Source organism: Tribolium madens, unplaced genomic scaffold (assembly GCF_015345945.1).
Source record: "Tribolium madens isolate multiple individuals breed KSU strain unplaced genomic scaffold, Tmad_KSU_1.1 Scaffold_20;HRSCAF=117;Tcas5.2_LG4, whole genome shotgun sequence".
NCBI classification, from domain to species: Eukaryota; Metazoa; Arthropoda; class Insecta; order Coleoptera; family Tenebrionidae; genus Tribolium; species Tribolium madens.
In genome coordinates, this window is record NW_025400985.1 from 2,464,474 (window position 1) to 2,491,401 (window position 26,928).

Below are 26,928 nucleotides of genomic sequence, written 5' to 3' on the forward strand. Positions count from 1 at the left end.
TTCTCAACTCCCAACTCTTTTGTATCAAACTTTTCACTAACAAGCATAATAAATCATCAGGTCAGGTGATATTTTATCAGATCTGGCAACACTGTGGGCGAGCTGTCAAACCAACAGTTGGCAAACCGGCACGTAACGCAACGTAACCTAAAATTGAACTAATTTGAAATTATTATTACAATTTTTTAACCACATCTACACATGTTGACGCAACTACTACAATTACTGGCACCCTTAATTTAATAACAAAACTTAAAAGAGAAGAGCTAGCGCGGGGGAATCCCACAAATGAACATTTGCAGTTGGCAACACTTACAATTGTCTAATTTTTAATGTTATTTTTTCTAATAAAGTATACACTAGAATATCAATAAGAATGATCAATATTTATTAAAATAAAATTGTACGAAATAGATGAGCTATTCCTTCCTCAAATAAATCATCTTTCCAGTAGCACCGAAGCTGAATAACTCCCCACATTGGCGCATGTAATACCACTCATTATCTTGGTATTTTCAACCGGATTTTTTGCTACCAAGTAATTATTCATTTCACTTGGACGTAGGTCCAAATTCCTCAATTTTCGGCCCAAAACTGCAAGCATTAGGCTTTTCAGCGTGTTAATTGTTCCTCAAAACGCTGAAATGTCCAAATTCTAGTCGATTTCAGTGATTCGACTGAAATCACCTCACGTCCCCATTGTTAAAAACCAGTTCTTGCGACCATAGGCGCACAATAAATTCCGACCTGCGAAGAGGTCGTCTGGCCTCACGCTGGCCACTTTTCGTCCGTTTCTTTGGGCCATCCCGGTCGTGGCGCTGCTGGTCAAGGTAATGTTTACAAGTGCTCTGTGAGAAAAGGCGAAAAATCGCAAAATGAGTGCCCTTTGAGCCCCAAAAAGTCGTCGAGAATGGAATGCGATGGAGCAACAGGTGAGATTCGGTGCCGGAGGGTTCAATGGGTTTATTGGTGCGTCGTAGATGAGCAGAAGGGCCCCGCGGGCTGGGAGATGGCCCCGCTTGGGAAAGACGCCCCCGAACAGCCCTGGACGGGGGTGGACCACCTCTCTGGGCCCCTCAGCCCCCTGTGTATCACCGATGCCAACCATGAGATACTGAGGCCGAAACCGAGACGGTAGGTGGATCAAAAAGCGTTCACTTTCGTGTCTCTCACTTAAAGCCCAGTTCACACCACTGATTCATTAATTCAATTAAGACTAATTAGCGTTTCTTTACACTTGAAATGTGAGAATATCGAATAGCAGACATTACTTGTAGAAAGTAGAACTACTTTTCGCCTAGGAAAGTATGGGAATTTGTTTTGTTTTGATTTAAACAAGCCAAGGTTGGGTTTACGCGTGCTCTGGACTATTGTTTTTACTTGCTTCAATTATTTTCAGGGATTCACGGATATAATACCGCAATTTTTGTTAACAAACACGCATTCTATTCACTATTTGTTGAAAATATTTTTTCATATTGATTTTAATACAGAATGCACCAGAACTCACACCACACAAAAAAAATGGAAGGTAATAAGGAACATGGGAAAAATGTTAAAAAAATTCTATCTATAAAAATTTCGAAGTTATGAGAGTTTTAATTTTGCACTTTGACTATTTATTTCTGTTGGAAAATAAATTTTCAAAGTTTTTTTGCTACAGTCTATTAGAATAGGAAACAAGAAAGCTGTATCCTAAATTGTAACTGTGTTATTTGTGACTTTTATTGCCAAAATTTTTGTACAGTTGGAGACAAAATACTTTGGTCGTCACTTTTCTGACAGTTTAATGTAATTCAAGCTTTAACGTAAAAATTAATGACAATGACACCTTGTCAACTAGGATTAACAGGAGCTAAAAATAAGGTTAACAGTCCTAAAGCAAGCTTTACAATTTAATGTCACTCAAGACGACCAAAGTATTTTGTCTCCAACTGTACTTTTACTAAACAATTATAAAAAAACATATACAAGATCATCAGTATCATTAAATAGACATAAAAAAGTCAAATACCAAAAAATAAATGTCAAAATTTTTTGACAGATAGAATTTTTGAAACATTTTTACCATGTTCCTGGTATCTTATCTTTTCTATGAGGCGCGAGTTCTGACACACCCTATATACAAGACATAAAAAGTTGTCAAATGTCAAAAAATAAATTTTAATTTTTTTTGACAGATAGGTTTTTTTATTATACCATGTTCTTGGTATCTCATCTTATCTGAAATTTTTCTCTGAAGCGCGAGTTCTGACACCCTGTATAGTATGTAGGTATTAAGTAGTGCAATGTCATCCAATAAATTGATAGAAAAACTATAATTTCTCTTATTTAGTATTTTAAAATCGATTAGAAATAAGTTAATTCGAGTAAAAATTTTCTTTTTTATTGATACTAATGACTTTAAAGTCTGTTACAAATTGCCGTTAACACTCAAGGTCACATGCTAAAGTGGTATTATTACCTCAATTTTACAAAGCAATTCGAAACAAATACTAACTATAACATTGAAATTGGTATGCTTAATTATTTTTAATTAAAAAATTGCAAATCAAATAAGATAAACTACATGTAAGTTTTAAAAATGAATTACAATTAAAAGCTTTAACCCTTCAAAAAAATCCCCTTCAAAAAACACCTAATTAATTATGTGACAATTATTAGCAAAAGTCGTGCCATTTTTTACTCATATGATTTGCTACACTCGTGAATAATAGCTGTCATAAACCGCTCATATAATAATATACTATTAAAGCTTCTGAAAGCTTTATAATACAAAAAAATCTTTATTTTTATTGAGAAGTACTCCTAAAATAAATGCAAGAACAATTAGATAAAAATCTACAAAGAATTTGGCTTAATTAAAAAAATAACTTTATTCGTATTTATTATTTTTACAATTGATTAAAATTATACAATGTGTTTATAAAAGAATGTAGATCTAGAGTATTGTGAAAATTTTATGAATAATAACGTCAATCAATACCTGTCAGTTGTCTGGAAAATTTTCCAATGTTGGAACACCTGTCTTGATTAATTGATTAAAACCAATTTTGTCTAAAACAAAGTGAAAATTTAACAACTTTTTCGGTAGCATCATAGGTATTTTCCAAATAATTTGACATTTTATTAAACATAACAATAAAATTTTCACTACTTTTATGTATAAAATAGTAATACAGATTCTTCCTTAGTTACATAAATCAAAAGTTTCTGATGTATTTAACCTCAAAAACGCAGTTGCAACGTTGCCAATACTCGTAGATAGAAATGGCACGAGGTGTGGAAATTAATTTTTGCTTTTTCACAGCAATTAGAAACAAATACTAAATATAACATTAAGACAAATTGCTCTTGATTAAAAAATACAGTGTGTTAAGATTAACTACAATTATTCATTAATTTTTAAAACTGAATTTATTGTTGAAAAATGGAAATCGATAAATCCGTGTTTTTGGGTCAAATATGTTACAAAAAATTTCGTCGCAAATCCATCAGAAACCATAATACTTTTTACTGAAATGAGCTTTTATCCGCAAAAGCGACCACTTTTATGATTAAAAAAGTTTTACCTTTCAGCAATAAAGCAAAAATTACCATATTCTCTGGTCTTTTTCGCTGCAACAGTATTCTTTATTTTGTACTACTAACTGCACTACTTAAATTAATAAACACTTTCGTAAATCTCAACACAAATTCCGATACTGACGCGTGATGTTTGTTTATAAGCGTTGTTATGATTTTATTACTTACAAAGCGTCCTGATTATTTTGTTCATTTGCTTGCTAATTATAGAGTTGCTCTTTACTCTCAATCTGACTAGTTTGCGGATAAAATACCTGTATACTAGAACTCACGCCCCAGAGAAAATTTTCAAGTAAGGTAAGATACCAGGAACATGAAAAAATGTTTAAAAATTTCTATCTGTCAAAAAATTTTGACATTTATTTTTTGACATTTGACATTTTTTTATATCTATTTAATGAGACTGTTAATTTTGTATATTTTTTGTTTTACAATTATTTTTCCAACAGAAATAAATAGAGGCAAAGTGCAAACTTTAAACTCTTATAATTTCGAAATTTTTTTAGATAATTTTTTTTTAACATTTTTTCCATGTTCCTGGTATCTTACCTTATATGGCATTTTTTTCTGGGGCGCGAGTTCTGGCGCACCCTGTATGTTATTCGGAGTAAAAGTGAGTTTATGTGGCTCAGATGAATTATTTGCCTCACTACGTTCGGAAAAATAAACATTTAGCTTCGCCACTTAAACTATGTATTTCTTCCACTCCTAATAACATAACATAGTATTAAAAGTATTATTTGACAAAAATATAAATGAAAGCCAGAAATTCAAATAATTCACGCCATCCGAATTTGAATCGAAAAAACAAAAGGAAAAACTTTCCACATTCCAAATCAAGTTCAAGATGATCTTGATATAATCAAAAATTCTCTCATTGCATTATTTAAAAATGACAATTTCGTATTTTTGGAAACTCCACCAGAACCAGAAAAAAAAAACGAATTGAGTAAAACTTTTACTGATGAATGATGATACAGGTAATAAGTGAAATGAATCGAAAAACACTCTCTAGGTTATTAAAAGCAAAGACAATAGCTTTATGGGAAGTGGTTCATACAATTTCATTTTGTTACTTCGCTTCGCTTCAGTCTCCTCAAATCTTTCGTTATGAGTGTTAGCCATGGGTTGTGATGAGTTCTGTAACTGTCTTTTGTGTCTCGAGTTAAAAGGTTGTGAACCAAATTTAAATAGTGACCTCGCGGGGGATAATTTCATTTTAACAAAACCGACCGAAAATGAAACGACTAAATACACATTTTTCGGAATGGAAAAAGACGATTGGTTTAACAACACACCCCAAAAGGGTCAAACTCAAAAAAAACACAAATCGGTGATTTACGTAAACGATGATTTGAAACCCATCGAAGACTCTCGAATCACAATCAAAGAACAAATCGACGAATACATGACTCTTGACTCGATCGAAAACAGTCATATTATCAATGTTATTTTCAAAAACACTTTTTCGCTCGCGAGCCAAATCCTCGAAGACGTGCGGACTTGTAACGAGTATTACGAGGATTGTGATGATTTTCCCCTTGGGATGGAAGCAGACATGTTAAAGTACTATTTAGAGCAGCGGAGGTACCAACACACACAAATAACCGGTCTCAAAAACACCAAATTGTGTGATTCCAGATTGTCGAACAATTCGAAGGGGGAGTTCAACCACCAAGGGGAGACGCCCCCTGCACACGTCGACGAGGGGATGGTCTCCCCGAAGCGGAAAGTGGAGCATTTCCAGCACCTCTACATCGCGAATAATGTGAAAACGGCCACTTTTAACGAGCAAACCGACAAAAACATCAGCAAAAATAATCTAAATAATGAGTATAAGAGTAATATGGTCCCGGAACGGGACACGGACTCGAAAGCCCCTGAAAACACGGGGAATCTGCCCCAGGGGACCTCCAACGCGCGACAACACCACCATGTGACAATCCAAGAACTCCGCTTACAACAGGTACCACAATATTTTTTTATTGTTTTTATTTATTTGGTTTTTTTGACTTAATTTTGCTACTAAAAAACCAACAAAACGACATTAATATCAATTCTTTTTATGATTTTTCGGTGTGTTTGGACAAGATTTTGCAAAATAAATGAGCCTCTGGTTAAAAAACGAAATAAATCGAGGGAGACAAGTTTTAATTTTATAATTTTTACCATAATTTTAACACTCGAAAAGGCAAAATTAACACCATTTTTTGGACTAATTTCTTGAATTTTTAGTTTGTTTGCAAAAATATTATAATTTTTTATTTAATTTGATGATTTCTTAGTTTGTTTTAGCGAAATCTCGGTATGGCAACATCGCGAGTTTCCAGCTTAAAAACTCTTTGAAAAGATAAAAATAACGTCATTTTCGATCTAATTCTGTGATTTTTTCGGTTTGTTTTGAACATCATTTTGCGAGATAATTTGAAAAAAGTGCTAAAACGCTCGAGAAATACAAAAATAATACTGATTTTTTGGTTCATTTTAGCGAAATCTTGCAAAAACTTGAGATTATAAAACAAAAACTTGCTTAAAAGCATTTTGACCAAAGTTTGTGGTTTCTAGGCACTACTTAACATCAATTCTTTTTGTGATTTTTACGCAAAATAAATGAGCCTCTGGTTAAAAAACGACTTGGGTAAAAAAATAATATCAATTTGGATTTAATTTTATAATTTTTTACCACGTTTAATCGAATTTTCAGAAAATGCAAAAATAATCTAATTTTTGATTTACTTTGTTGATTTCTTGGTTGTTTTAGCGAAATCTTGCAAGTTTTACATAAAAACCTGCTTAAACACTTAAAAAGGACAAAATTAACACCATTTTTGAATTGTTCTTAATTAAAATTTGTAAAATAATTAGGGTGGAAAGAGTTATTTTCTGTTAAGGTCATCGAAAAATTGTCATTTTCAACCTTGTTCAATAAAATGGTGTAAAAACCATAGAAATTTTTTAATTAATTTGTTGTTTTTTCGTTTTTTTAAGAGAATTTGGCACAATGAAGTTTCTGGTTAAAAAAAACGTCGAAAATGCTCGTAAAAAGGTGCAAAAATACGTAATATTATTTAATTTTGATATAATTTACTACAACAATAATAATTAAAAAAAACTGTAGATTTATTATGGTTCAAATTTTTCTAAATTTTGCACTGATTTACCTAAAGGAATTATCTATTTTTGCATTTTTTTCTAAGATTTGATAAGTGGTTTTTAGCCCTAATTTATAAAAAACACAAAAAAATGGTCTTTTATTTGAGAATTTGATTTTTTTTTGGAGAATTTTGGATCAGAGAATTAAATTTTGCAAAATAAATGAGCCTCTGGTTAAAAAACGAAATAAGTCGAGCACGACAAAAAATATCGATTTTGATTTAATTTTTTAATTTTTTACCACGTTTAAACGAATTTTTATTTTTATTTTGGTTCTATCTCAAAAATCTCGAAAAATTAACACTATTTTTGGGCTGTTTTGTTGAATTTTTAGTTCGTTTTTGAAAAAATTTCGCAGCGAAATAATTGCGTTTCTAGCTGAAAAACTGACTAAAACATTTTAAAAAATGCAAAAATAATGTAATTTTCCACTTAATTTGATGATTTCTTGGTTTGTTTTAGTGAAATCTCGCAAAAACACTTTAGCTTTTATCACAAAAAAATGCTTAAACACTTGAAAAAGGCAAAGTTAACATCATTTTTGGCATATTTTTATCGAAATTTTGCAAAATAATTACGTTGGAAAAATTCGTCGTCATTTTCGACCCTGTTTAATAAAATCTTATAAAAGCCACAGAATTTTTTTTATTAATTTTCCGTTTTTGGATTTTTTAAAGAAAATTTTGCACAACGAAGTTTCTGGTTAAAAAACGTGGAAAATCCCTGAAAAAGATGCAAAAATACGTAATATTATTTATTTTTAACATAATTTATTCAATAATTGGAGACAAATAAACAATAATTTTTGCAATGATTGTACACAAAGGAAAAATATCTGTTGTATTGTGCATTATTTCTGATTTTTTTCTAAGATTTGAGTCGTTTTTAGCCCTTATTTGTAAATTTTCAGGCTAGCTTAGTACTTCAACTAAAAAAAATTCTAACTTCATTAATCGTTGACCCATTTTCTTAAAATTTTTAATCTTTCTGTAATTCATTCTAAGTGAGCCATCGCTCCCAAAAAACACAAAAAATGGTCTTTAAAAAACGAAATAAGTCGAGCATGACAAGAAATATCCATTTTGATTTAATTTTATAATTTTTTACCACGTTTAAACGAATTTTTATTTTTATTTTGATTTTATCTCAAAAACGTGCTTAAACTATTTTGGGCTGTTTTGTTAAATTTTTAGTTCGTTTTTAACAAAATTTCGCGAAATAATTGCGTATCTGATGGCTGAAAAACTGGGTAAAACATTCAAAAAATGCAAAAATAATGTAATTTTTGATATAATTTGATGATTTGTTGGTTTGTTTTAGTGAAATCTCGCAAAAAAACTTTAGCTTTTAGCACGAAACACTTGAAAAAGGCATTTTTGGCATGTTTTTAATGAAATCTTGCAAAATAATTACGTTGGAAAATTTTACTTTCTGGTAGGGTCGTCGGGGAATTGTCATTTTCGACCCTGTTTAATAAAATCTTATAAAAGCCCCAGAAATTTTTTTATTAATATGGCGTTTTTTTGATTTTTTTAAAGAAAATTTTGCACAACGAGGATTCTGGTTAAAAAACGTGGAAAATCCCCGAAAAAGAAGCAAAAATACGTAATATTATTTATTTTTAACATAATTTAATCAATAATTGAAAACAAATAAACAATAACTTTTGCATTGATTGTACATAAAGGACCAATATCTGTTGCATTATGCATTTCTGAATATTTTTTCTAAGGTTTGATAGACGTTTTTAGCCCTTATTTGTAAATTTTCAGGCTAGCCATGACCCATTTTCTTGAATTTTTTTTTTCTGAAATTCATTCTAAGTGAGCCATCGCTGGCAAAAAACACAAAAAAATGGTCTTTCGTTTGAGAATTTGAATTTTTTTGGACAATTTTGAATCAGAAAATTAAATTTTGCAAAATAAATGAGCCTCTGGTTAAAAAACGAAATAAGTCGAGCACGACAAAAAATATCCATTTTGATTTAATTTTATAATTTTTGAATTTGAATTTTTTTGGACAATTTTGAATCCGAAAATTGTTCATTACGGCCTTGATATGGTTCAAATTGTTCTGAATTTTGCACTGATTGTACATAAAGAACCAATTTGTCGAATTATACATTTATTTTTTTTATTTTTAAACATTTTTTTTTTAATTTTTAGCAACAAAGGACGCAGAATTGCAACAGTTCCTCCGACGAGAACCGTTCCTCCGGCCATGCCAGCATGTCCGACAATGGAAACAGCTCTCCTCGAGGCACTGATCGTCTCACAGCCGGAGTTATGCAAAAATCCCTCAAAAATCGAGCCTCGGTCCAACACAACCGAGCAAGACATCGAGCTACACCAGCTAGGGTTTGTTTTTTCTCAAATTTGGTAACAATGCATGATGATGAGTAGTTGCATGTTCCCTGGACCGGAAGTGGAGGTCTTGAAGACATCAAGTTGGCCCTGCAACAACTCACAATGCGCTCGCATACCTCCTCGAGCACTTATTCGAGTATTAGTGCTGGCTCGGAGAGCTCGGAGCCCGCGGTGAGGAGGCTCATGAGACACTCCTCCCTCGAGACCATCAACACGAATATTACCAGCGCCGACGAGTTTGTATGGGTCGACTCGCATAATCGGTAATGATTACGAAATTAAGTTGGTAACATTGAAAAATAGTGACAGTGAAGATATATAGCCGATGAATGACGTTCTTGAAATCTATTTATCAGTGTTGCCAGCTCAAAAAAATCTGATGTGAACATCACACGACTTTCCTTATCCACCTTATTTGGAAAATATCCTTACGGTGTTGGAAATCCGAGTAGCAAACCTAACGTTTGCGTTAGTGCCACCTGCCGGATTACACACGAAATAGGTCATAGTGCAATTTTTTTTAGTTCGGTGCATTATTATTTATATTTTATCACATCATATAAGGTATATTTCATGATTCTAAATAATTTTTATTTCCATCATGAATTTATTTATAATTTTCACCAAACTAGAAGATTATGATATAAGTAAATTTTTTCAATAATGAAAACTGAACGTTTTTTTTTACATAAACAGAGTACCTAGTTAAAACATAATTGTTCTAAAGTTTACACTGTTTGTTCATAAAGGACCAATATCTGTCGAATTATGTACTTTTGAATTTTTTTTCTAAGATTTAATAAATGGTTTTTAGCCCTTATTTGTAAATTTTGAGGCTAGCTTAGTACTGCAACTAAAAAATTTTCTAACTTCATTAGCTAATCGTGGACCAATTTTCTTGAAATTTTTAAAGTTTCTGTAATTTTTTCTAAGTGAGCCACCGCTGGCAAAAAACAAAAAAATGGTCTTTTGTTTGGGAATTTGAATTTTTTTGGATCATTTTGAATTAGAAAATTAGATTTTGCAAAAGAAATGAGCCTCTGGTTAAAAAACGAAATAAGTCGAGCGAAAAAAAAATAGCAATTTTGATTTAGTTTTCTAATTTTTTACCACGTTTAAACAAATTTTTTTGTTTTTATCTCAAAAACGTGTTTAAACACTCAAAAAAGGCAAAATTAACATATTTTAGGACTACTTTCTTGAATTTTTAGTTCGTTATTGACAAAATTTCGTGAAACAGTTGTATTTCTATAGCTGAAAAACGGACTAAAACATTCGGAAAGTGCAAAAATAATATAATTTTTTATTTAATTTGATGATTTCTTAGTTGGCTTTACCGAAATATCGCGAAAAACTTTAGGTTTTACCACAAAAACGTGCTTAAACTCTTGAAAAAGACAAAGTTAACACTATTTTTGGCTTGTTTTTAATGAAATTTTGCAAAATAATTAGAGTGGAAAAACTTACTTTCTGTTAACATTGTTCAAAAATTGTCATTTTCGTCCCTGTTCAGTAAAATCTTGTAATTCTTTTTTTCAATTAATTTGGTGTTTTTTTTATTTTTTTTAAGAAAATTTGGCACAAAAAACGTAGACAATGCTGTAATTCATTCTAAGTGAGCCACCGCTGGCAAAAACACAAAAAAAATGTTTTTTTGTTTGAGAATTTGAATTTTTTTTGGCCCTTTTTAAATTAAAAAATTGTTCATTACGGCTCTGAGTGGTTCAAATTGTTCTAAATTTTGCACTGATGTACATAAGGGACCAATCTGTCGAATTATGTACTTTTGAATTTTTTTTCGAAGATTTTGCAAGTGGTTTTAGCTCTCATTTGTAAATTTTGGGGCTAATTTAGCACTATAACTACGAAATTGCTCTAACTTCATTATTTATTAATCGATTTTGTTCAAATTTTTAATATTGGCAGTAATTTATTGTAAGTGAGCCACCGCTGGCAAAAAAAAAACAAAAAAACCTTTTGTTTGAAAATTTGAATTCTTTTCTAAACCATTTTTGTGCTAAGTTTTGCACCAACTGTATGGAAAGAATCAATCTGTCAAATTATGGGTTTATGAATTATTTTTTTTAATTTGTCAAATAAAAGCTAAAACCCCTAAAAACGACTCGAATCGCTGTTTTTGAATCAAAAATTGAGCAAATGTCAAATTTTGACATTTTGGACATTTGACAGTAAAGAAACATAATTAACGTTTATTTTTCAAACAATAATTTTTTATATTGGCAATAAAATCAAAGAAACGGATGTTTAAAACAAAAATTTTTATTATTTTTATTTTCCTTGTCCAAAAATCTAATACGTGTTCTGATTGGTTGATTTTAAAAGACGTAATTGATTGGTTAAGGATCGAACAATGACACTCAACTTTAACGCATTAAATAATTTTTTACTTTTTATTGGTCTAATAATCGCATGATTCATATGCGGGGTGGAGTTGGCTCCACCCATTGTGCAAAATTAGATCCAATTAAAGTAAATAACTTTTTTTTTTTTTTACTTTAAATGGGTGGAGTTACTTATCGTTGCTAGGTTTTTGTCGGATTTTGGCCAATAAGAAACAAAAATCGGTTTGTCCTCACGATAGTGGTAGTTACATGAGTGGGAAATGATTATTATTGACTCTTGTAATCAGACAAATAAATAAATGTGTCCAGCCAATCAAATACAAGATTTTGTAAAAACCTCACCGATTATCCATAAAAAAACTGTTTTAATTCAATTTGAATTTGCTTTTAAAAAGACGCAAAAAGAATAAATTTAAATTAATTTTTACAATTAGCCATGAAAAATTAATGTTATATAAAGGACTATTTCGTCACTTCTTAGTAGATTCCGGATTAATGCTTTCATATGACTTTTAAAAATGATAAATTTGAATTTGTTTCCTCAATTGGCTTTGAAAAATTCGTATCTTTTTCTCGCTTAGTATAACAAAATCGCAATTTTTTTGCAATAAAAAGTGTATTCTCAGTTGGCAATAAAAATTACTGTTACCAAGAAATTCACAAATCAACACAGAGATGATGAGTTTAAATTTAATTATTCATTTGGCAATAAAAATAAATCGTTTTAGTGATAAAAAATAAGCACTTTTTGTAAATTTAAATTTGTTTCCCTCATTGGTTGTGAAAAAACTAATTTTCCAATTTCACGAATATTTACTTTTTATGTAATTTTGTTAAATTGTCTCAAAACTGTACCTCAAAGGTGTAATGTATACCTATGTAAAATGTTCCGGGAAGTTGATTGACGTCGAGAAAACAGCAAAACTCTTAATAGTTCTTAATTCTTCATCTGGCAATAAAAATAAATCGTTTTAGTGTTAAAAAATAAACACTTTTTTGTAAATTTATATTTGTTTTCCTTATTGGCTGTGAAAAAACTAATTTTCCAATTTCACGAATATTTACTTTTTATGTAATTTTGTTAAATTGTCTCAAAACTGTACCTCAAAGGTGTAATGTATACCTATGTAAAATTTTCCGGGAAGTTGATTGACGTCGAGAAAACTGCAAAACTCTTAATAGTTCTTAATTCTTCATTTGGCAATAAAAATAAATCGTTTTAGTGTTAAAAAATAAACTTTTTTGTAAATTTAAATTTGTTTTCCTCATTGGCTGTGAAAAAACTAATTTTCCAGTTTCACGAATATTTACTTTTTATGTAATTTTGTTACTTTGTCTCAAAACTGTACCTCAAAGGTGTAATGTATANAATTTTCCAGTTTCACGAATATTTACTTTTTATGTAATTTTGTTACTTTGTCTCAAAACTGTACCTCAAAGGTGTAATGTATACCTATGTAAAATGTTCCGGGAAGTTGATTGACATCGAGAAAACCCCAAAACTCTTAATAGTTTAGAAGCTAGAAGTTGGTAGAAAAAAATCACATTTTCATAATTTTTTAATTGATGTTTGTGTTCGGTACCAACTTCTACTTTCAAAACTTCCTAAAGATTTGGCGCCAATTTTGAAAACATTTTAGCCTCGTCGAGCTGCAACACCTCCCTTGGACCAACCACTGCATTTTGCGAGTGTTACAAACGGGGCGCTTCCGAGACCATGTCTCCCGAGTCAGCGTCGAGACAATCCCCCGACTTTCCTACTTACTGCAACGAGCTTTAGTCCGCATTGGGCGCGAAATTCAACGCCTGTCGTCAACTCTCGGTATTTGCACCAAACACGACATTACTGTCTCCTTCCGAATTGTGCTTTGCCCCCCTTTGGCCGACTCCTGCATCAAAGCGTCGCTCCGAGCAGCCGCCATGCTCGCCATGTCGGGGGACTGCGCCCTCAAACAGAGCAAATCTCTCCGAGCGGGGCTCCAATTCCACATCGGGCGCTTCCACCGCTGGATGACCGACATAAAACTCGCAAGATTCGTCCATGAGTAAGTCTCCAACAGTGTTGCCAGCGCAAAATAATTAAATTCACCAGATCTGAGCTGAAAAGCTACCAGATTTAGGTACCGTTTCGGAATTAAAATTTCGGGCAGTATTTTTCTGTCACTTCAAAATGTTCAGTGTAAACTACCTTTTACTGTCATCATGACATTCATGACTGACATTTGACAATGAAACTTTTCTGTCAGTGACGCTATTTTTTAAGTGTAAAATGACAAGAGTAAAAAATGAGGTTATTAATGTAAAGGTTGTTTTAGAGTTTACATTGTGACAATACTGCCCGAAATTTTAATTCCGTAACTGTTTTTAACACCTATTTTTACCAAATACAAGATTACCTATATGATTTCTTTTAAATACTGTCGAAGATTTGCGTTTTTTGCAAATCTGCTCAAAAACGTGCTTAAACGCTCGAAAAATGCAAAATTATGTACAGCTATTTCATTTAGTCTAATTCTATAATTTTTTGGCTAGTTTTTAATTAATTACATTTTGCGAAATAGCGGGTGACAAAAAATCTATTGGCAACACTGAATTAGAGTTAATCCTTCTAAATTTGTTATATCAGAATGTTTCAAGTGACGGCTAAATCAGCAGTCGCCCGTCGCAAATGAATGACAATTGCCTATAAAAGTTTGACGTTTGAATTTGAAAGTCAAGGTTGCCAAATTAAATTTAAAATTTGTCACCAAGTCATTTACAGTCACCCGATATTTACTTTTTTTACTTGAAAAACATGCTAAAAGACTTGATAAAGGCAAAAATAATGACTTGATTTGATGTTTTTTTGGTTTGTTTTTGCAAAATCTTGCAATTAACACGATTTTCGACCATATTTGGTATTTTTCGTTCTGTTTTTTTTGACAAAATTTTACTCAAAAAGAGTTAAATCGAATGAAACAAACGAAATAACATCAATTTAGATTTATTTTTCTTGTGTTTAAGCACGTTATCCTGCAAAATAAATGCGTCTCTGGTTCAAAAACGAACTAAATCGAGCGATAATTTGGTAATTTTTCAATCAGTTTTAGCAAAAATTTGAATGTATTTTAAAAACGTGTTGAACACTCAAAAAATGCAGAAATAACTCTAGTTTTGGCCTAATTTGATAATTGTTTTCGATTTGTTTTTAACGAAATTTTGCAAAATAGTTCTGTTTCTAGCTAAATACATACTAAAACGTTCAGAAGTAGACAAAATAATGCACTTTTTGGCCTATTTTATCAATTTTTTTACTTTGTTGAGTAAAATATCATTTAGAAAAATAAAACTATTTTCGATTTTCTAACTTGTTTCTGAGAAAATTGTGCAAAATGCTTAATAAAATACAAAAAAAATTATATCATGATTTTTAACTTAATTTACTATATCAATAATTAAAAAAGTTAATTTGACTAACATTTGGGCGAACACTCGATTAAAAAAAAATTAAATACATTAATTTTCTGCTGGAACTACAGTCAGATTCTAAAAAATCATCAGAAATTAAAATATTTATAAAAATTTTGTCGAAACAGATCAGGAAATCGTGCGACTTACCCTCAGAAACGCAAAAAACAAAACTTTGCACTCATTGCAACACAAAGAAAAAAATTGCAAAATTAAGCTTGAAATATTTTATATTTCCATGTCTCTATGTATTTAGCGCGTTTTTGGTCAAAACAAGGAAAAAAAATAAAGCAAATCTGAAATTTGTTATTTTCTCTTAATTCAATGAATTTACAGCGTTTTTCATTGAAAAACTCACAAAATTTCAAAGATTTTGCAAAAACAAAAAAGTAAAAATTAAAATTAGTTCTGACGTGCGTAATTTTTGTTCATTTTGATAAATTTAGAATGTTTTTACTGTGAAAATGTAAATCGAAAAGATCCAAGAGTTTTTGTCAAAAAAATTGCAAAATTAAGCCTAAAATGTGTTATTTCTGCTTATTTTAATAAATTTAGAGCATTTTAAGAAAATTATAAAATTCGAAAAATATAACAAAAAAAAAACTGAAATGTGTTGTTAAATTTAGAGTAATGTATTTAAAAACCTTAATGTATTTAAACCTTAACCAAGAGTGCATTGGATTTCAATCAATCTGACACTTCTGACAGTTGGTGACATTTTGCGTCAATGTGCCTCAACCAAAAATAATGGAAAAACGCTTTGTAAAGCAGATAATTTACCTAAAATAAGAATAATAAAAAACAGAAACATTAAAACAAAGAAAAGCAAATCTATTAAAAAATAAAAACAGAAGATTTACTTTTTTCATCAAATTTTCTGATAATTTAAAAGTTTTTTTGCAAAATTAATACAATATAGTACTCATTTAGTTTAGATACTGTGTTTCAGTTTGTCATTAGTTAATTTAAAAGCAAACCGAAAACACAAAATATCAGAATAAGATAATTTGCGAAGTCAGAACAATTTGATGACAAAACTGATTTGAAAGAAAGTTTTAAAAAAGACAAAGCAACGTTAAAAACATTTAAGGTGGAATTTACAAAAAATCAGAAAGAAAGAAATAAAGTTGAAAAATTGGAAACAAGGATGTTAAAAAGGAGTAAAAAGCACAACATAAGAAAGAATAAAAATATGGAAATACGAATATTGGACTTAAAATTGGAAGAATGTAGGCCAGAAATATTGGAGAAAGAAGAAAATTATGAAAAAGTATCAAAAATGGATAAAAGTAGTCGAAAAAACAGAAAACCTGAAAGTAATTTAATATAACTAAACAGGAAGACTAAATGAAACAAGAAAATAGTAAACAGAAATAACAGAAAAACACAAAAATGTAATGTGAAAATATGAGGAATCATTAATTGAATTCCATTTTTCTCTTGGAGTTAATTTCGGTGGCAAATAAGTCGGAAAAATTGAGCATTTTATTGAAAAATTGAGCATTTTATGTCTATTTAATGATATTGATAATATTACTATACTATTGTAGGTTAATTCATAATTGAAAGTATCATTAAACAATAAAACGTTTCAAAATGACTGACATCTCGGCTGCTCATGGAAATTCAAATTTAAGTTGGCAACATTGATACTTCGACAATTCTAGGTTGTTTATCTTTGTAAGATTGTAGACACAGTTTGTTACATTTTTCGTTTTAAGAGACTTGTACATTTTTTTTCCTATTTTTCTTTTTGTTTCCTATTTCTTGAATATTCACCAAAACCATAATCAAAAAATGCATATTTCTTTCCGACAGAATTTAACTGAAATGTCATTTTTTATGAAATATCATTACCTAAAGAATGTTTTGTTCACATTAGTAATTTTTCGGAACTAAAATTATATAAATAAAAATCACCAGATCTGGTGAAATTTCACCAGACCTGGCAACACTGGTCCTCAAAACTCTTTTTGAAGATACGCAGCGGTGTTTCTCTGCGCCGCCTTGGAGAACCTCCTCGAGGAGATCCTCCTGCAGTGTCTCCCAAGTGACTCGGAAGTGACCCTCACGGCCACCCTCCTCGAGCACGCAATTGCCAACAACGGTGATTTGTGGGGGCTGCTCCAGCCCTACGCCCATCTCAACGCTGGGAGGATCGCATCGGGGGCTCTGGCACTCCCCCGCTGGGCCTCAATGTCCAGTATCGGCTCCGGGCGCGACTCCCGAACCCCGGAACCCTCCCTCATGACCACTTGTGTGGGGTCCTTGAAAGAGTTGCAAGATTTGATCAGTCGCATGCAGCCCCGCGTGCCATTGTGCCCCAAAGCCATGCGAACACTGTTCTATTTCATGAGGTGTTCGCAACTTGAACATGTCGAACAGGGGGCTAGCGCGGTCCAAGAGCTGTGCTACGAGAGGGCTTATGTTGTCCTTCCGCCACTAGTGGAGTGGTTGAGGGTTGCGACAGCCCACAGTGAACACAGATTCGCCCCCTTGATCGATAAAGACGACATTATGCAAGCAGCGAGACTTTTGCTACCCGGAGTCGACTGCCCTGTTAGAAATCTGGGGGAGGAGATGCTAAGAATCCGGAAAAACACCGGAAACGAAGACGACCACATTGAAGCCTCGAGGCAAATCCAAGTCGAATTAGCGTTCCGGTTGTTACTAACCGGACGCCCGGAATTGATCCAGCATGCTGTTTCACTACTTCCGGTCTCCACAAGACTTGACACTTTGAATTTACAAGGACACACAGCATTGATGTTGGCAGCGATCAATGATGATGATATTGCCTTGACTGTATTTCAATTTTCTTTGTAAAATTTTTTATTAACTTGACTTTTGTAGGCTTTATTGGACGCGGGGGCTTCGGTTGATGTGGAAACCCCCATTTCTAACCCCAATTTCAGCGCTGTTAACGGCGAAACGCAACATTGGACCGCTTTGACTTATGCTGCGGCCAAGGGGCATGCCCGCTGTTGCAGGATTTTGCTAGAAAGGGGGGCCAATGTCGAAGGCGGGGCCCGATTAAGTGAAGACAAATGCACCCTAACCCCACTCCAAGTAAGTAGCATTTTTTGTGATAAACAAACTCGTTTGGGTGCGTTAACAGTCTCTAGTGTATTTTATGTTTCAATGTTGGTGACAATGCCGTTGGAAGTAGATTGTTTTCAATCAGCGTTGACAGGTGTGGTGAAATTTCACCAGATCTGGTGATTTGGTAAAAACTTTTGTAAAAATTCTAATATCTAGCGATTTTTTGGAAATGAAAAAAACTGTGTGTTTTTTACAAGATTTTACTAGACAGGACCGAAAGTAACAACTTATTTTTCTTTTTTTTGAATACTTTTTCAGCTAGAAACACAATTATTTCGCAAAATTTTGTTAAAAACGATCCAAAAATTCAACAAATTCGACTAAAAAACGGCGTTATTTTCGCCCTTTTTCAAGTGTTTATTTTGAGATAACAACAAAGAAAATTCTAAAAATTTTGTTGAAGCAGGCAACAAAAATACAAAATTAAAGAAACATTGATATTATTTTTAGCTTGTTTCGCTAGACTTTCTTCGTTTTTGAACCATTTATTTTACAAAATCTTGTCCAAACACGCTTAAAAATCACAAAAACAATTGATGCTGATGTTCTTTTGTTTGTTTCACTCGATTTAACTCGTTCTTGAGCAAAAAAAATAAGCCGAGAATGTTTTTAAGCACGTTTTTCTTCTACAATCTCAAGTTTTTTGTGAGATTGGCTAAAACGAAATGAAAAATCAACAAATTAAGTCGAAAATAAGATTAATTCTGCATCTCTTGTTTTTCGGCTAGAAACTCAATTATTTCGCAAAATTTTGTTAAAAACAAACCAAAAGAACACAGAATTAGGATGAATTTGATATAATTTTTTTCTTTTTCCAAAATTCAAGTAGATTTTTAAAACTCTGTTTTTTGCTAGAGTTTATTACAGCGTGTCAAAAATCACTAAATTGTTATAAAAAAAGGTTTTATTACGACATTTTTACCTAACTCATAGGCTTTATTTGATTATTTTGCCAAATTTTTTCGAAAAATAATTAATTAATCGAAAACCACCAAATTGGTTGATTTGTTTTTTTACATGATACTTATTACTAAACAAAAATAACAACTTATTTTGTTTTTTTCGAATGCTTTTTTAGCTAGAAACACAATTACTTTGTCAAAAACAAGCCACAAAATCAACAAAATTGCTCAAAAACGACGTTTATTGTCTTTTTGAGAGATAAAACACAAAAAATTCAAAATATTGCATTGAAACAGGCTAAAAAATTAAAAAATTAAATTGAAATTTTTTAGCTTGTTCCCCGACTTAGTTCGTTTTTGAACCAAAAGCTGATATTTATTTTGCAAAATCTGTTCAAACACGCCTAAAAATCACAAAATGCTTTTAAGCACGTTTTTGTATGCAAATCTCAGGTTTTTCGCTAGATTTGAGTAAAACAAACTAATAATCAAGATATAAAGTCTACAATTACATTATTTTTGTATTTTTCGAGCGTTTTAGCACGTTTTATCAGCTAGAAAACGCAATTATTTAGCAAAATTTTGTTGAAAACAAGCTGAAAAATCTTAGAATTAGGCTGAAAGCATGTCATTTCTGCTTTTTTTCAAGAGTTTAAGCAGATTTTTAAGCTGAAAACTGAGTTCTTTGTGAAATATAGCCATACAAATCTGGTGAAAATTTCCCTCGGATCTGGTGAATTTTATGTTTTTGATCTGGCAACAATGCGTAGGACTTAAATTGCTTTCAATAAACTTATTAGATGAAAAATTGTTTCACTCGATTTAACTCGTTCTTGAGCAAAAATAAGCCGAGAATGTTTTTAAGCACGTTTTTGTTCTAGAATCTCAGGTTTTTTGTGAGATTGGCTAAAACGAACTGAAAAATCAACAAATTAAGTCGAAAATAACGTTAATTTTGCATCTCTTGTTTTTCGGCTAGAAACTCAATTATTTCGCAAAATTTTGTTAAAAACAAGCCAAAAACACTGAATTAGGATGAAATATAATTTTTTCCTTTTTCCAAAGTTCAAGTAGATTTTTAAGCTGAAAACTCTATTTTTTGCTAGAGTTTACTACAGCTTGTCAAAAATCACTAAATTGTTATAAAAAAAGATTTTATTATGACATTTTTACCTAACTCTTAGGCTTTAATTTGATTATTTTGCCAAATTTTCTCGAAAAATAATGGGAAACCACCAAATTAGTTGAAAATAGTTTTATTTGTTTTTTTTTTTACAAAATATTTATTACTAAACAAAAATAACAACTTACTTTGTTTTTTTCGAATGCTTTTTTAGGTAGAAACACAATTAGTTTGTCAAAAACAAGCAACAAAATTGCTCAAAAGACGACGTTTTTTTGTCTTTTTGAGAGATAAAAACACAAAAAGTTCAAAATATTGCATTGAATCAGGCTAAAAATTACAAAATTAAATTGAAATTGATATCATTTTTTAGCTTTTTCGTCCGACTTAGTTCGTTTTTGAATCAGAAGCTCATATTTATTATGCAAAGTCTTGTCCCCAAACACGCGTAAAAATCACAAAATGCTTTTAAGCACGTTTTTGTATGAAAATCTCAGGTTTTTCGCTATTTTTGAGTAATACAAACTAAATAATCAAGAAATAAAGTCTAAAATGACGTTATTTTTTCGAACGTTTTAGCACGTTTATTTATCAGCTAGAAAATGCAATTATTTAGCAAAATTTTGTTGAAAACAAGCTGAAAAATCACAGAATTAGGCTAAAAGTATGTCATTTCTGATTTTTTTCAAGAGTTTAAGCAGATTTTTAAGCCGAAAATTGCGTTTTTTGTGAAATATAGCCATACAAATCATAAATCTGGTGAAAATTTTTCAACTCGGATATGGTGAATTTTATGTTTTTGATCTGGCAACATTGCTTTCAATAAACTTATTAGATGAAAAATCTTGAGGATTAACATCCAGATTTCACACAAATGTCGTTCGTGTTGAATTTTTCAACGCCTTTATGTGTTTATTAAAGAAATATGTAAATGATATTGACAGTTCGTGCAGTGCTACCAATCCACATTCGCGCTCTATTTATATAAGTTTTCTACAAATTTTTTCAAATTTTGAATTTTTTGATTATTTTTGCAAATTCGAAATTGTTTAGGTGGCTTGCGGGACGGGCAATTCCGAGGTGGTGTCCCTCCTGTTGGCCCACGGGGCGCACCCGTTTTTCTCCACCCAAATCAAGGACTCCCTCTGCTACTCAGCGTCGGCTCAAAGGGGCTGCTACAGCGCAATTTCGGTAGCTGCAGCCCATGGCCAAAGAGCCATCTTGCAAAAACTCCTCGCACAACCCTTAATCCCGGTAAATAAAGAAGTCTTGTCTTTGGAGGAGATTTTAGCCGAGGGAACGACCCCAACTTGCTCCTCTTCGTCGAACTCAACGCCCCATTTCACTAAAACTCAAGTGAAATCGTTGCAAGAAGCCATGTACCACAGTGCGGAGAACAACCACTTGGACATAACGGTCGAAATAAGGGCTTTGGGGGTCCCTTGGACGCTCCACTGCTGGATGCATTCCCTGGGGGCCGCGCACGAAGCCCGTCTCGACTGCGTCATCGACCAACTCCTCCAAGACTTCTTACAAGTGTGCCCCGACGACTACAGCTTACAGTTCGTCCAAGAGTGTCTCCCCCTCTTGTTCAACATCTTCAGATATAGCAAAGTATTAGGGATTTTTTTAAAAAATTGGTCTAACACGTTGATTGCAGAAGGAAGGGACCACTTTGTTGCTAGCTGACATTTTCTCGACTTGCTTCGGCTGGGAGCCCATCAAACCGATCAAAAACTGCGTGTCTTCGGCCACCTCGGGCTCCAGGATTGACCCCAAATATGTGAATAACCCCGAATTGAGCGATGTCACGTTCAGAGTCGAGGGGCGCCTCTTCTACGCCCATAAAATAGTCCTAGTGACTGCAAGTTCAAGACTGAGGTCCATGCTGAGTTCCAAGTTGTGCGAAGGGGGGCTACCCACCGTGCAAATCAACGATATTAGATACGACATTTTTCAGGTAAAAAAAAACGTGTTTTTGGGGGATTTTTTTCACGGTTTTTGCAGATTGTGATGCAGTTTTTGTACCAAGGGGGCTGCCAGACACTAGAGCCGGCCCAAGACGATATTCTGGAACTCATGGCAGCGGCGAATTTCTTCCAATTGGACGGTTTATTGAGGTATTGCGAGAGTCGCTGTGCCTCCATGTTGGCGCTAGATAATGTTGTTTCAATGTACATTCATGCTAAAGTTTACAACGCTGTTCAACTCCTGGAGTATTGTCAAGGGTTCTTGTTGCAAAATATGGTGGCTTTGCTCACGTACGATGACTCAGTCAAGAGACTCCTCTTCGCGAAGAAACTACCAAACCATGATGTCCTCGCAGGGCTGTTAAATACGCTCCAAAACAGGATCAAGACCCGAAAAACGCAAAACAACTTCAAACTGAATCAAAACTTGTGTAAATAAATTATTGTTATCCCGATTTTAGTTAAGATTATTTATATAATATTTATTAGTGTTGTCTTGTTGTCATAGGATTTATGTATGTCCTAAAATAAATCACGCATTTTACCTTTCTTAGTTTTATTAATTTAGCCTAATACAAATAAATAAATACATTAATCAATAATGTGAATAAATTTACGCCCCCCTGTTCTCCTTATCGGCCGCAGCACTGGGCGTCTCAATGCCGAAGGGGCTGTACAGTTTCGTCGGTGTGCGCCCCAACACCTGCTTGGAAAACGTGTACGGAGTGTCGCAATTGGGGGTCATGGGCCCCTCTTCCAAAATCTGCCGTCTCCTCGTTGAAACTCTAAATTTCTAAGAGAGAAAAATTAGCAAAAATTTATTATTACCCAAGAAAATTACCTGTGTAATGGACCCAAAAGTGGTCCTAACTGTGTTCAAAGTCTTACTGAATCTCTCCGCACTGTTTCGGAAAATTTTTCGCGTGTTTTCGTTAAATGATAAAACCGATAAAACGCTCCTATCGACTGGTTTGGTCTCGTTTTTGTCACACTCTTCGAAGTTGCTTTGCAAGCGGCGCCGACACGTGTAACCTGTTGGGCGGTCACCGCGGGCCGATTTTAATAACTCACTTGGCGGCATTTCTTATTATTAAAGGAAATAACAGTGTTTTAAAACCTGATTGCGAAACGGACCGTTATTCGAATTTGACGTTTCATTCAAATTTAAACCATAACAATCGTGCCAACATAACACGCAAAAAACCCGTTTGTTGTCAGTTTGAGGTTGAATATTACGAAAAAATAACTTTTCAACTCACTTGGGCGACATTTGAATTAAAATAAAACAGGAACAGCAACATTCTAAGACCCAAAACTGGCCATTATTCGAAATTTGACGATTCATTTCAAATTAAATCAAAACAGTCGCGCCAACATAATAGATAAAAAACCCGTTAGTTTGATTTGAGGTTGTGTAATGTTTGTAATAATGGTTTTTTTTGTTTGAAAATAGTTTTTTTGTGTATTTATGATGTCTGTAGTTTTGTCCTTAATAAATTATTTAATTAGTTGTGTTTTATGACCTTTAAAATGACTTCAAATGATAGCAAAAATTCACAAGTTGGAAAGAACGGTCTTTGTTTCAGGTAAGCGATAATTTATAAAAAACGACTAAACCGTGATTTTTTAGTGTAAAAAATGAGAAACGACGTGATTACCTGGAATGGGATGAGTATTTTATGGCCATGACATTCTTGGAGCTTCGAAGGGGGACCCCAGGTCATATCAAAAATGCTGCTATTATTCTAAATCAGCGTAAAATAATAATCAGTATGGCAAATAGTTGTGTTTTAAAAGCTGACACTACATCACACGAGTTGCATAGTATGTTTTTTTTTTCATTAATTCATTAAAAAAAATTTAATTGATGAATTTTAGCCAGTCATGCTGAATACAAGGCCTTGGAAAAAATTCAACAAGGAAGTGTTATGTACACAACCACATTTCCGTGTGACAAATGTGCTGAAGCTGTAGCACAGGCTGGTATTACAGAAGTTGTTTTTTATCATAAGAAAATTGATGATAACAGAGCTAAGGAAGTTTTTGATAAGTGTGGAATTAAATATCGGTGAGATATTAAAACAATGTCGCATTTCTCATACAAATTTGGGATTTTCAGGCAATTTAGCACCAAAAAGCGGAGGATTGAACTCGATTTTAATCAGTTTTGTGATTAAACTTTTATTTTTTTATATTCATTCATCATCGGATGAGGAGGCCTCTTCAGCCTCCTCCAACCACTCAATAAACGGCTTAACTTGTCCATAGAACCGACTTTTCGCATCTAAACTCTTCGACCACTCCATTATCACATCTTCGGTGACAAAATCCTTATCATAGAACCATTTCATGGTGAACATGACCCATTTTTCGTTAACATTTTCGTTCGAAATGGCGACATCCTGAAACCCCCAATGAGACAACACTCAATCACTTGAAAATCATCACCTCAATCGCTTGCAAACTGTCTAACATAGCCCCCTCATTGCGTATGTAATTCTTCAGGATCGGAGCAAAGAATGACAACAAACGAACAAATTGAGAGAAATACTGAGGCCCAATAGGAAACCGCAACGACATTATTAAAATAGCTTTGATAACGTTGAAATTGACCTAAAAAATTCTCCATAAAAAAAAATAATCATCTAAAGTCCATTTTTTTAAACAATTGTCAAAGTTTGTCATGTTGGTATCCGCCACTAGTTATTTGATGTTATTACGTTGGCAACGATTTGAAAATTTTGAGTCACATTCTGAAAATTAAATTACCCACTAAATAAATTTTTCCCGGTTAGGAGTTGCATTTTTCCGTTTTTATTTCTTGTCTTTTGGTAAAAAATTCCATTTGAAACTTTTCTGACAGAAAATTACTAACATAACCTCAAATTTTAATATACTACTGTTCCAAAAAAAAAAAGGTTTTAGGGCAGTACAATCTGTTTTTTAGGGAATTTTGACGTTGAGAATTGTTTAAAAAAATCGACTTTAGGGAGCTTTTGAAAATCAATTACCTCCTTAACTGTGACGTTATAAGCATAACGTGAGGAATTTATCTCAAGAATTAAATTCTCGCAACGTAATTCATCTTCAAAACCTCGTGTTAAGCTGTCTATCACTTCAGTAAAGAACACTGGAAGAGGGTGAGTGAGATAGAAAGACAGTTAGGGGGGCTGGGGGGCTTACATTTCGTGTCATCCGGGACGGGGGATTGCGTGTAACTCAATTCTTCATCGTCGCTGTCGGTGAAAGCTTCATCGTCGGATTCCTCCACAGGGGGGTCCCCGATTTCAGCAGAGGACTCGAGTCTCAACTTAAAGGCTTTTTTCCCCAATTTGTCCGTCTCCTCGCCTGGAAATGAACAACTCACTCGAGGAAATTAACGGGAAAACATACAATTTTCCGGTTGCGTTGATTGGACCAAACTGTTTTCGATAAATTGTTCGTTTTCGGTCACCACGTCTTGGCCGATAACACTAGTGGTGATCCGACTTTTTGACTTGATGTGACAATGGGGGCCTATTATACTACGAGTGATTATAACGTCGTTTGCGATTTTCGTGTTAGAGAAAATAAAACTGTTTTCGATTTGTACGTTTTGGCCTATTGTTACGTTATCTCCTATAATACTATTCGAAATTTTTTTGTTGTCATTTAGTGTGACTTTTTCCCCTGTTACGACACCGTTTTTGCCCAAAATTGGGGCCTGTAACGGGTAGAACCAATTATTTTCCAATTCGTGACTACAACAAAATCGTCATTTTTGGCCCAATTAGCAGGAAAGTTACCTAATTGATTGATACATGCGCCAGTTGGTGATAGCCCCCCCGAAGTTGCTCCCTCTAGTCACGTGACAATACACCGTACTTCCGAGAATCTCCTCATTCATTAGTAAACCCCTCACGAAATCGTCTTTAGTTTGAAAATCGAAATTGTCGGAAAAGAGAGGCAAAACAGACGGTGAACAAATCGCAATGTGTGTGTCTTTGAGATTGTGGTGTAGTGACACACTTGAGTTTTCCAAGAAAATTTCCTGGAAAAATTTTTACAAAAAAAAAAATCAAAATAATGAAACGTACTAGAGGAAATTCGACTTTTCTCTCCTTGTTTTGCCCCAATTTTCTGTGGAATAAAACCCGACCGTTACTATTGACAGCAGTGACGATTTCTTCGTCGCGCCCCGCTTCCTGGTAGATGAGAGTCATGGCAGCCCCCTTATCCTTGTTAGAAGTCTCACTACAAGCACACATTAGGGGCGAAGCACCACGATTGTGGTTCTTTACTTGTGTTTCTTCACAATTGGTAGCAATTTAATGTTGGATAAAGTCCCAGGTTCCAAAAGCACGAAATTGCCTCGCAAAATCCCCTTCCTGTCCAAATCCCTCAAACAATCCCCAAACGAGTGGCAACTTTCCGATACAATAACATTGACTTTCATCGTGAGACTCCATCCTGCCTTGTCTTTGATACTTTGACTAGAATTAGAGGAGTTAAGGGGGCACACAACGGGGCGTTTGCCTACTTTATATGGGCTTTTATGGCGTCCGTGTGTGAACAACAGAATAAAAAAGTCTCTTCTATGCCTCCAAGAGACAAAAATTCCAACGTGTAATCGATCAAAGGCTTGTTAATTAGGGGAAAAAGTGCCTGTAAAAAAAATTATTGATTGCATCACCTTTTTTATAGCGTACCAGAGGAATGTCACAGGAAAGTGGTAAAAATTCATCACCGAAAGTGTCAGCCACGACTACGGCTTGAATAATATCGTCTTTGCGTTTAATTGACATTTTTATTTCCGAAATTTTGGGTTTTTAGGTTAGCACCATATGTCAAAAAAGTGAGGTTTGGCTTAGGAACATCGAATACATCGATTTAAAAATGTATTTTTTTAAAAATCGATGTTTTTACATCGATACATCG

General features: G+C 33.2%; 4 protein-coding genes across 6 annotated transcripts; 2 read left to right on the forward strand and 2 right to left on the reverse strand.

Moving 5' to 3' along the window:
* The first annotated feature begins 723 nt into the window (after positions 1-723).
* Positions 724-22,559, forward strand: LOC123004891 (ankyrin repeat and BTB/POZ domain-containing protein 2). 2 transcript variants are annotated; one of them, XM_044398405.1, is made up of 11 exons: positions 724-932; positions 981-1,134; positions 5,227-5,551; positions 8,904-9,095; positions 9,141-9,367; positions 13,108-13,512; positions 16,894-17,719; positions 17,768-17,983; positions 21,095-21,655; positions 21,702-22,001; positions 22,049-22,559. In XM_044398405.1, exons 1-11 carry the CDS (start codon positions 911-913, stop codon positions 22,448-22,450), a joined length of 3,630 nt encoding a protein of 1,209 aa, XP_044254340.1. In that variant the 5' UTR covers positions 724-910; the 3' UTR covers positions 22,451-22,559. The 2 variants fall into 2 exon arrangements, with proteins under 2 accessions (XP_044254340.1, XP_044254339.1); XM_044398404.1 differs by lacking the exons at positions 724-932; positions 981-1,134 and adding an exon at positions 4,239-5,172.
* LOC123004894 lies at positions 22,557-23,384 on the reverse strand. The gene is made up of 2 exons (XM_044398409.1): positions 22,853-23,384; positions 22,557-22,804 (listed from the first exon to the last, which is right to left on the reverse strand). Exons 1-2 carry the CDS (start codon positions 23,090-23,092, stop codon positions 22,625-22,627), a joined length of 420 nt encoding a protein of 139 aa, XP_044254344.1. The 5' UTR covers positions 23,093-23,384; the 3' UTR covers positions 22,557-22,624.
* Positions 23,270-24,278, forward strand: LOC123004893 (deoxycytidylate deaminase-like). The gene is made up of 4 exons (XM_044398408.1): positions 23,270-23,597; positions 23,642-23,835; positions 23,890-24,079; positions 24,131-24,278. Exons 1-4 carry the CDS (start codon positions 23,530-23,532, stop codon positions 24,186-24,188), a joined length of 510 nt encoding a protein of 169 aa, XP_044254343.1. The 5' UTR covers positions 23,270-23,529; the 3' UTR covers positions 24,189-24,278.
* Positions 24,173-26,866, reverse strand: LOC123004892 (translation initiation factor eIF-2B subunit epsilon). 2 transcript variants are annotated; one of them, XM_044398406.1, is made up of 10 exons: positions 26,700-26,866; positions 26,531-26,655; positions 26,292-26,483; positions 26,088-26,244; positions 25,797-26,041; positions 25,405-25,751; positions 25,195-25,359; positions 25,023-25,141; positions 24,460-24,624; positions 24,173-24,413 (listed from the first exon to the last, which is right to left on the reverse strand). In XM_044398406.1, the coding sequence occupies exons 1-10, from the start codon at positions 26,793-26,795 to the stop codon at positions 24,207-24,209; spliced, it is 1,818 nt and encodes a 605-aa protein (XP_044254341.1). In that variant the 5' UTR covers positions 26,796-26,866; the 3' UTR covers positions 24,173-24,206. The 2 variants fall into 2 exon arrangements, with proteins under 2 accessions (XP_044254341.1, XP_044254342.1); XM_044398407.1 differs by lacking the exon at positions 25,023-25,141 and having other exon boundaries at positions 24,271-24,413.
* Between the last annotated feature and the right edge of the window lie 62 nt (positions 26,867-26,928).

Coding starts and splice junctions, on each gene's coding strand:
- LOC123004891 (XM_044398404.1), top strand. CDS start 4,709: ATGGGTTGTGATGAGTTCTGTAACTGTCTTTTGTGTCTCGAGTTAAAA. Junction 9,096..9,140: donor ATCGAGCTACACCAGCTAGG/GTTTGTTTTTTC, acceptor GATGATGAGTAG/TTGCATGTTCCCTGGACCGG. Junction 9,368..13,107: donor TGGGTCGACTCGCATAATCG/GTAATGATTACG, acceptor AAAACATTTTAG/CCTCGTCGAGCTGCAACACC.
- LOC123004892 (XM_044398406.1), bottom strand. CDS start 26,795: ATGTCAATTAAACGCAAAGACGATATTATTCAAGCCGTAGTCGTGGCT. Junction 26,042..26,087: donor GAAAAGTCGAATTTCCTCTA/GTACGTTTCATT, acceptor AAATTTTTCCAG/GAAATTTTCTTGGAAAACTC. Junction 24,414..24,459: donor ACAGTTTGCAAGCGATTGAG/GTGATGATTTTC, acceptor TGGGGGTTTCAG/GATGTCGCCATTTCGAACGA.
- LOC123004893 (XM_044398408.1), top strand. CDS start 23,530: ATGACCTTTAAAATGACTTCAAATGATAGCAAAAATTCACAAGTTGGA. Junction 23,598..23,641: donor AAGAACGGTCTTTGTTTCAG/GTAAGCGATAAT, acceptor GTGATTTTTTAG/TGTAAAAAATGAGAAACGAC. Junction 24,080..24,130: donor AAGTGTGGAATTAAATATCG/GTGAGATATTAA, acceptor TGGGATTTTCAG/GCAATTTAGCACCAAAAAGC.
- LOC123004894 (XM_044398409.1), bottom strand. CDS start 23,092: ATGCCGCCAAGTGAGTTATTAAAATCGGCCCGCGGTGACCGCCCAACA. Junction 22,805..22,852: donor CTTTTGGGTCCATTACACAG/GTAATTTTCTTG, acceptor TTTCTCTCTTAG/AAATTTAGAGTTTCAACGAG.